At 38.0% G+C, this 10,337-nt stretch overlaps 1 protein-coding gene across 5 annotated transcripts in view; it reads left to right on the top strand.

Moving 5' to 3' along the window:
* DMXL1 (Dmx-like 1) overlaps positions 1 to 3,487 on the top strand; it is a 126,632-nt gene extending 123,145 nt beyond the window's left edge. For all 5 annotated transcript variants that reach the window (XM_010846597.1, XM_010846598.1, XM_010846599.1 and 2 more), the window contains one exon: positions 1,361 to 3,487. In XM_010846597.1, the coding sequence (XP_010844899.1) occupies positions 1,361 to 1,585 (225 nt within the window). In that variant the 3' untranslated portion in view covers positions 1,586 to 3,487. The remainder of the gene's footprint in view (positions 1 to 1,360) is intronic.
* The last annotated feature ends 6,850 nt before the right edge of the window (positions 3,488 to 10,337 follow it).

Below are 10,337 nucleotides of genomic sequence, written 5' to 3' on the forward strand. Positions count from 1 at the left end.
TTTATTTTGCTCATCTTTGCATGAAATGTTCCCTTGGTATCTCTAATTTTCTTGAAGAGATCTCTAGTCTTTCCCATTCTGTTGTTTTCCTCTATTTCTTTGCATTGACCACTGAAGAAGGCTTTCTTATCTCCTCTTGCTATTCTTTGGAACTCTGCATTCAGATGCTTATATCTTTCCTTTGTTCCTTTGCTTTTCGCTTCTCTTATTTTCACAGCTATTTGTAAGGCCTCCACAGACAGCCATTTTGCTTTTTTGCATTTCTTTTCCACGGGGACGGTCTTGATCCCTGTCTCCTGTACAGTGTCACAAACCTCATTCCATATTTCATCAGGCACTCTATCTATCAGATCTAGGCCCTTAAATCTATTTCTCACTTCCACTGTATAATCATAAGGGATTTGATTTAGGTCATACCTGAATGCTAGTGAGACTACTTAGTACAAATAAGTTGGACTAGTTTATTTTGTTAGGACTTCCATACTGTTTTCATAATTCTCAGCCAGAAAAAAATTAACTAGAATTGTAGAATTTCAAAAAGGTGTTTCTTAAAATCAAATGTATATACCAGTTTTCATACAAAATTCTTTTTCGTTTGTTTGAAGCTAATTTCTTATTTGAACTTTCCTCAGTTTAGAATAAGTTGTGCTAAATGTTAGATTAGTTCTTTAGTATGTATTTTCATTCTGGGTTTGATTATTTAATCAAGTTAAAAGATTTCATAATATACCAGGTTGTATTCAGGAGTTACAGTTTTAACACTCATGTCTAGAGTAGTGTGAATTAATGAATTTCTCCAGGAAAAGAAAGAAAAAAAAATTTTTTAATGAGATGTCTAAACATCAGAAAATTGTAATAATTTATCTTGCCACTGGAATATAGTTTTGCCTGATCTGAAGGCCTCTGGGTGTTTGGCACTTTCCTCTTTCCAGTGGTTCTGATTCCCTGGTGGATACTGTGCATTATGGAGAAAAATTACCCTACTTATATAGGTACACAGCAGAATCTTTGCTGAGAGAGAAAATCTTCATTGAAGTTCCTACAATATTACAAGTTTCTGTTGCATTGCATACCTAACCTTCTTGTATCTAAGCTTTCTCATCTCTAATGAAGGGTTTAAAATACTTACCTGTCTTACTGGATTAACTTTTGAAGAATGTAATAATATCAACAAGATTTAGAATATTGCAACACTCTATACAAGAATGAAAATGTTGTAACTGTAGGCCTACACAGATTTTTCTCTGTTTTTGTTTTAGAAATTTCTTATTTGTACACAAAGACAGGCCTAAATCTTTTGCTTGGATTTTTAAGGTAATCATCAACCCCAATTTTTATTTTGTCCTTGATGTAATTTCAGATTTGGAGTCTCTCTACCTTTAGTCTTCTTCACACCTTTATCAATGAACATGCTCGGCAATCCATTTTCAGAAATATTGGAACCGGAGTGATGCAAATTGAGACGGGGCCTGCAAATCACATTTTTTCATGTGGAGCTGATGGAACAATGAAAATGAGAATACTACCGGATCAGTTTAGCCCATTAAATGAAGTGTTGAAAAATGATGTGAAATTTATGCTGTAACATTTTAACAATAAGATGTATAATTTATTACCTATTCCTTGAAGTGGCCAACACATATAATGTACCGTGATCATTCTCTATACCACAAATAAGCTAATGCTTTCTTGTTTTCATATTTATTTTATGGAGCTTTGCCCTTGATGCACTGATGCCTTAAAAATTAACAAGGTCATTCAGAATTAGACTACATTGCCTAAAGTAGAATGTGTAAGTAATGCTGTAAAAATACATATTTATAGTATGTTATAGTGAGTATATCATAGTGTTAAAGGAGTTTTGTTTGGTTGAAAAGTTCTTCTGCAGACACCTCTGCATGAATTTGTTTGACAGTAAAAATACCTTTTATGTAAAGGCAGTTGCACCTCAGTCATCACTTAATTCACCACATTCTCACTTCCTTTTTCAGACTTTCACATCTCAGACTCCTCTCTTAATTAATGATATAATGATATTTGGGCAAGAGTCAAAAAATAATGAATATCTCCATTAACACTGTCATTGGGGTTTAGTGATAAATGAGTCAAATGGCTCCTTATGTAAAGTTTTCATCAGTTTTCCCTCTGGAGCCCAAGTTGTGTGTGTGTGTGGTGTGTGTGTATATATGTAATGTATCTTACACATCCTATGTGAACTGTGTGTGTGTGTGTGTATAAGAGAAAACTGCAAGTCTTTTTATTTGTTTTTGTGCCATAACAGCACTGCCACCAGAATAACAACTTTTTTTTGCAACAGGTTTTTTTCATCTTTTTTTTTTTTTAATTTTGAATTCTCATAATCTTCAAATAAATTTCAGGAAAACTTCCAAGATTATTAAGATTTCATTGAGTCAGATTAGACTTAGCAGTCAATAATGTTTCTGTGGTGGCATATATGAGACACTTAGGTTATAAATTTGTCAAAGGATTTTTGGGCACCATACATTTTACTTAAATTTTATTTTATTTCTTATTTTTAGGTGCTTTTAGTCTCAAAGTTCTGAAAAACTTACAGCAGTGTTTTTAGAAACAAATGTGAAAAGTCAAATTAAATAGATAGTATTTACAAATGTAAAATACCTGCCAGATCTACCATTAATAGATAATAAACTAAACCTTATATTTTATTATTTTTTTGCCAAAATATATTATTTTATTATAAAAGTATGACCAAAATATTAAAAATGCACAATGCTTTTAACTTAAATGTGCTAACCCTATTTCTGTCTGTTTTGTGCTACACCTTTTCTGATTCAGAATTATAGAAAACTTGATAATACTTGATTTTAACCAAGGAGACTGGAGGCAAACGGGACTAAGTGTTTAAGCAACAACTATATACTACTTAGCTTAAATATATTTTGTTAATAGGAACATTAATAGAACATTTTTATGTAACAAAATATGGACAACTATTATCTTGGAAATTAAAGAGTCAAATGAAGCAAAGAAATGAAGGGCTGGTAAAATGAATTTTGTAATATCCTCAGGATACTTTTAAAAGTATATTGTTAAGATTTTGTAAATTCATAATTTTAAATGTGTTAAGCAAGTTGCGATGAAGACACTGTTATTGTGTAGAGAGTTTATGTGCACATAATAACCTGTACCTATAAATTGTGCAATACGATATGTGACTATTTGCCATGGAGAAATCTGTGACGGCATTGGAAATGATACTGTTGTTTGATGTAGTTAATCTTAAATTATTATTCAGTAATTTCTTCATGAATCAAGATTCAAAAGGCTTTAAATTTAAACACTTTCAGTGAGATAGAAAATTTATGATTATGCTTATTAGGAAAAAGACATGGTGGATGAAGAATTAAGCATTTTAATTAAGGGTTTATATGAATAATAAATTATGTAAGCCCATATGTATTTACATCCAGAGTCATAATATTTTAAATAAACAATCATGCAGTGACTTTTTTTTAAGCATGCTATTGTTTTAAGTAATAGTTATGCCACTTTAGTTGATTTCAGTATATGTGACATTTTAAATAGGAGAATTTCTGTATTTGTATTTGGTTAATGTAGGAAGAATTACATAATTTTCCCAGATTCCCTATTGTTCCTTTTCTATAGTCTTTTTAACTTAATGAGTAAGCATTATGCAAAAAAGGTGAGAATAAAATGATAAAGGTAGTTGGAATGTATGCTTAAGTAAAAAATGATGTACATATATGTAAAATTTCATCCACACTAATGGAGTGGATACAACAAATTACATTTTTTAAAATGTGTGCTTTCTGAGAATGAGGCTTTGTAATGATAGCAGAATTAATCACACTGTGAGCCTCATTTTCTAAAATGTAGGGTTGTGGGTGTGGGTGTGTGTGTGTGTGGGTGTGTGTGTGTGTGTGTGTTTTAATGTAGAACCATGGGACAGTCAATTCTATCATCCTTTCTGGCTGTCTTTGTTTTGCCCCAATTAATTTCTCCTTAAAAAAATTTTTTTTTATAAAACCATTGCAGAATTTCTCCAACTGGTCTCAACGATCAGAACAAAGTACAGAGATATTCTTACTTAAAGAAAATGCTTATACAACATTAGAGTGGCAGTGATCTTTTCATAACAGTGTTGACAACCCAGAAAGATATATTTTACTAAACAAAAAGTTTAAATGTTATATTGCAAGAGACCACAATCCAAAGAACAGGTAGACAAGAAGTATAGTATATAGGGAAAATTTAATGCTCCTAAAATGATAAATAATGGGAAAATAACAACACCAAGCACCAATATGTTCGTCCTCATGAAAAGTTCAAAGAATGTTAAAAAAACAAAACAAAACAGTGTGATACCACTGTTCATCAAATTAGAATAAAGTCAAAACAGTGGCTTCAGTTTGGTGAAGATGCAAGGAAGTGAGCACAGTGAAACATTGCTGGCAGAACTAAACTGCTACAAAGTCATGTAGATATATATTAAGACTGAAAAACATACTTTCACTGAGCAATCTTTTGAGAGATTATCCTTTACAATAAAAATACCTATGCATAAAAATATATGTATACAGATGTTTATTGAGACATCTAGTGGAGCAAAACTAGAAATATAAATGTTAATTCGTGGGCAAATTGTGGCATAAATTTTGGTAATCCATACAACAGAATATTCTCTGTGCTCAAAAAATTGTTAGAATTGTATCAGTTCATCTGAAGAAAGTTGGTGAGAAAAAAATTTCAAAGTAAAAGGTGTTACATCCTATGTTTCAGATTTTTTTAGTCTTTAGTTTTAGTATGCATTATAGGGACATAGAAATATGTATGGAAGAATACATGTGAAGCAAGACTCTAACATGGAAGGAAGAAGGAGATAATACTTTTCTAAATGCCTTTAAACCCTGCTTGGTAACATGATAGCAGAAATAGTCATGTATGTGTTGGTGAAGAAAAGCTGTATTTCCATACACGAGTTTCCTTAAGTTTAGTACTTCTCAGTTTAAAGCCCCATGAAGTAATGAGGCAAGTTACAGGCCTCCTGCCTGTGAAACATACAGTGGTGAGACAGAGAGAGTAGCTGTCTCCCATTCTAAAAGGTGAGAAGTAACAGTCATATGATGTCTCTGGTCCAGAAGGATTCTGAAATTTAGGTGGGTACCTGTCACCAAGTAATCCTGTCCCCTGCAAGTATTTCTCCAGAGCTCTTGGCTCCACCTTCTGGGCTGCTTTTTTTTCCCCCTAAGGTGAAGTTGCTCAGTCTTTTCTGACTCTGCAACCTACCAGGCTCCTCCATCCATGAAATTTTCCAGGCAAGAGTTCTGGAGTGGGTTGCCATTTCCTTCCTCTTAGTTATTCTTGCCACCTCTTTAATATCTTTTGCTTCTGTTAGGTCCATACCTTTTCTGTCCTTTATTTTGCTCATCTTTGCATGAAATGTTCCCTTGGTATCTCTAATTTTCTTGAAGAGATCTCTAGTCTTTTCCCATTCTATTGTTTTCCTCTATTTCTTTGCATTGATTACTGAGGCAGGCTTTCTTATCTCTCCTTGCTATTCTTAGGAACTCTGCATTCAAATTTGTATATCTTTCCTTTTCTCCTTTGCCTTTTGCTTCTCTTCTTTTCTCAGCTATTTGTAATGCCTCATCAGACAACCATTTTGCCTTTTTGCATTTCTTTTTCTTGGGGATGATCTTGATCACTGCCTCCTGTACAATGTCACGAATCTCCATCCATAGTTCTTCAGGTACTCTATCCGATCTAATCCCTTGAATCTGTCATTTTCACTGTATAATCATTAGGGATTTGATTTAGGCAATGACACCCTACTCCAGTACTCTTGCCTGGAAAATCCCAGAGACAGAGCAGCCTGGTAAGCTACACTCCATGAGGTCGCTAAGAGTTGGACACGACTAAGTGACTTCACTTTCACTTTTCACTTTCATGCATTGGAGAAGGAAATGGCAACCCACTCCAGTGTTCTTGCCTGGAGAATCCCAGGGATGGGGGAGCCTGGTGGGAGGCCGTCTATGGAGTCGCACAGAGTCGGACACGACTAAAGCGACTTAGGAGCATACCTGAATGGTCTAGTGGTTTTCCTTACTTTCTTCAATTTAAGTCTGAATTTGGCTCTCAGTCAGCTCTCGGTCTTGTCTTTGCTGACTATATAGAGCTTCTCCATCTTTGGCTGCAAAGAATATAATCTGATTTCGGTGTTGACCATCTGGTGCTGTCCATGTGTTGTTGGAAGAGGGTGTTTGCTATGACCAGTGCATTTTCTTGGCAAAACCCTATTAGCCTTTGCCCTGCTTCATTCTGTACTCCAAGGCCAAATTTGCCTGTTACTCCAGGTATCTTTTGACTTCCTACTTTTGCGTTCTAGTTCCCTATAATGAAAAGGACATCTTTTTTGGGTGTTCTAGAAGGTCCTGTAAGTCTTCATAGAACGATCAACTTCAGCTTCTTCAGCACTACTGGTCGGGGCATAGACTTGGATTACAGTGATATAGAATGGTTTGCCTTAGAAATGAACAGAGATCATTCTGTCATTTTTGAGATTGCATCCAAGTACCATATTTTGGACTCTTGTTGACTATGATGGCTACTCCATTTCTTCTAAGGGATTCCTGCCCACAGTAGTAGATATAATGGTCATCTGAGTTAAATTCACCCATTCCAGTCCATTTTAGTTCACTCATTCCTAAAATGTCGATGTTCACTCTTGCAGTCTCCTGTTTGACCACTTCAATTTGCCTTGATTCATAGACCTAACATTCCAGGTTCCTATGCAATATTGCTCTTTACAGCATTGAACTTTACTTCCATCACGCATCACATCCACAACTGGGTGCTGTTTTTGCTTTGGCCATCTCTCTTCATTCTTTCTGGAGTTATTTCTCCACTCTTCTCCATTAGCATATTGGGCACCTAACGACCTGGGGAGTTCATCTTTCAATGTCATACCTTTTTGCCTTTTCATATTGCTCATGGGGTTCTCAAGGCAAGAATACTGAAGTGGTTTGCCATTTCTTTCTTCGGTGGACCACATTTTGTCAAAACTCTACATGGTTCATAGTTTCATTGAGCTAGACAAGGCTGTGGTCCATGTGATCAGTTTGGTTAGTTTTCTGTGATTGTGGTTTTCATTCTGTCTGCCCTCTGATGGATAAGAATAAGAGGCTTGTGGAAGCTTCTTGATGGGAGACACTGACTGAGGGGGAAACTGGGTCTTGTTCTGATGGGCGGAGCCCTGTTCAGTGAATCTTTAATCCAATTTTCTATTGATGGGTGGGGCTGTGTTCTCTCCCTGTTGCCTGACCTGAGGCCAAACGATGGTGGAGGTAATGAAGATAATAGTGACCTCCTTCAAAAGGTCCCATGGACACACTGCTGCACTCGGTGCCTCTGACTCTGAAGCAGGCCACCACCGACCCACGCCTCCCCTGGATACTCCTGGACACTCACGGGCAAGTCTGGGTCAGTTTCCTGTGAGGGTCACTGCTTCTTTCTCCTGGGTCCTGGTACTCAAAAAGTTCTGTTTGTGCCCTCCAAGAGTATTTCCCCAGTCCTTGTAAGTTCTGGTGGTTATATGGTGGGGTTAATGGCGACCTCCTCCAAGAGGGCTTATGCCATACCCAGATCTGCACCCAGAGCCCCTGACCCATAGTTCTGGATCAGTCTCTCTGAGCTAGGCATGCCTTTTGTACCCTTTCCAGGGCTGAGCAGCTCAGGTGACCAGGAGCTTGGCAAGCACACTGTCCCACGTGGACCCTGCATCTCAATCACCTCCCTGGTCCTGGCCACTTGGCTTCCATCTCAGGTGTGCTGTATGTCTCCTCTGGAGAGCTGATCTCAGGCTGTGACTCTTCTGGTGGATGGCAACCATACATGATCTCAGGATGATGTGGTTAGAAGCTGGGAGCCTGCTCACAGTTTGGTGGAAGATGCCTTCCCTGGGACTGAGATTGTAGCAGCCCCTCCTTGCCTTCTGGCTCTGGCTGCTGCAAGCCTGCCTCTTTGCCTCTGGGCAGGGAGAGGCTGGTATGCAGCCAGCTGGCTCTCCTTTGGTATCCACTCAGTCCTTTGTTCTGTGAGCAGGCCAGCTGTGCCTTAGGTTTTTAGGTTAGAGCCTTTCACGGGAAAGTTCTCTTTTCTGCAGTTGCAGTTAGGCATGCATTCTGTGGTTTTGTTTTGTTTTGTTTTCTCTCCCAGTTATGTTGCCCTCTGAGATTCCAAAACTCCCCACTGACCTACCTGTGAGAGGGTTTCCTACCGTATGGAAACTTCTCCTTCACGACACCTCCCCAGGACAGGTCTCTGTCCCTAACTCTTTTGTCTCTCTTTTTGTCTTTTAAATTTTGTCCTACCTCCTTTTGAAGAGAATGCGGTGCCTTTCTGGGTGCCTGATATCCTCCGCCAGTGTTCAGAAGTTGTTTTGTGGAAGTTGCTCAGCATTCAAATGATCTTTTGATGAATTTGTGGGGGAGAAAGTGGTCTCCCCATCCTATTCCTCTGCATCTTGAAGCAGCAAGCAAGAATACACAGAAGAACTATACAAAAAAGATCATGACCCACATAACCACGATGGTTTGATCACTCACCTGGAGCTAGACATCCTGGAATGCGAAGTCAAGTGGGCCTTAGAAAGCATCACTCTGAACAAAGCTAGTGGAGGTGATGGAATTCCAGTTGAGCTACTTCAGATCTTAAAAGATGATACTGTGAAAGTGCTGCACTCAATATGCCAGCAAATTTGGAGAATGGCAGTGGCCACAGGACTGGAAAAGGTCAGTTTTCATTCCAATCCCTAAGAAAGGCAATGCCAAAGAATGCTCAAAACTACTGCACAATTGCACTCATCTCACACGCTAGCAAAGTAATGCTCAAAATTCTCCAAGCCAGGCTTCAACAGTATGTGAACCATGACTTCCAGATATTCAAGCTTGTTTTAGAAAAGGCAGAGGAACCAGAGATCAAATTGCCAACATCCTCTGGGTCATCAAAAAAGCGAGTTTCAGAAAAACATCCACTTCTGCTTTATTGACTATACCAGAGCCTTTGAATGTGGATCATAATAAACTGTGGAAAATTCTGAAAGAGATGATCTGCCTCCTGAGAAATCTGTATGCTGGTCAAGAAGCAACAGTTAGAATGGGACATGCAACAACAGACTGGTTTCAGATTGGGAAAGGAGTACATCAAGGCTGTATATTGTCACCCTGCTTATTTAACTTCTATGCAGAGTACATCATGCAAAATGCCAGGCTGGATGAAGCAAGCTGGAATCAAGATTGCTGGGAGAAATATCAATAACCTCATATGCAGATGACACCACCAAATATGCAGATGACACCACCCTTATGGCAGAAGGTAAAGAAGAATTGAAGAGCCTCTTGATGAAAGTGAAAGAGGAGAGTAAAAAAGTTGGCTTAAAACTCAACATTAAGAAAACTAAGATCATGGCATCCAGTCCCATCACTTCATGGCAAATAGATGGGGAAACAGTGGAAACAGTGTCAGACTTTATTTTGGGGGGCTCCAAAATCACTGCAGATGGTGACTGCAGCCATAAATTTAAAAGATGTTTGCTCCTTGGAAGAAAAGCCATGGCAAACCTAGACAGCATATTAAAAAGCAGAGACATTACTTTCCCAAGAAAGGTCTGTCTAGTGAAAGCTTTGGTTTTTCCAGTATGAGAGTTGGACTATAAAGAAAGCTGAGCACAAAAGAATTGATGGTTTTGAACTGTGGTGTTGGAGAAGACTCTTGAGAGTCCCTTGGACTGCAAGGAGATCCAACCAGTCCATCCTAAAGGAAATCAGTCCTGAATATTCATTGGAAGGATTGATGCTGAAGCTGAAAATCCAATACTTTGGCTACCTGATGCGAAGAACCAACTCATTGGAAAATATCCTGATGCTGGGAAAGATTGAAGGTGGGAGGAGAAGGGACAACAGAGGATGAGATTGTTGGATGGCATCACCGACATGATGGACATGACTTTGAATAGGCTCCAGGAGTTGGTGATGGACAGGGAAGCCTGACGTGCTGTGGTCCATGGGGTCACAAAGAATCGGACACGACTGAACTGAACTGAAGTCATTCTTTTTCTAAAAAAGAATCTCATGTTTTTAACGGTAGTTTCATCACCCTGTTTTCCTGACTAGAAAAGTTGGAGCACACAAAGACCTCTTTACATTTTGCACTGTTCCTGTCCTTTATGGTTCAGTCTAGTAAAATTGCCTTTAAAACATTGTGGGTTCCTTGTTTTTATATTATAATTATATTAAATTATAATCCATTCATTGGGTAAAAGCCACATCCATATTTTA

This window comes from Bison bison, unplaced genomic scaffold, assembly GCF_000754665.1.
Source record: "Bison bison bison isolate TAMUID 2011002044 unplaced genomic scaffold, Bison_UMD1.0 scf7180017864238, whole genome shotgun sequence".
Classification (NCBI taxonomy): Eukaryota; Metazoa; Chordata; class Mammalia; order Artiodactyla; family Bovidae; genus Bison; species Bison bison.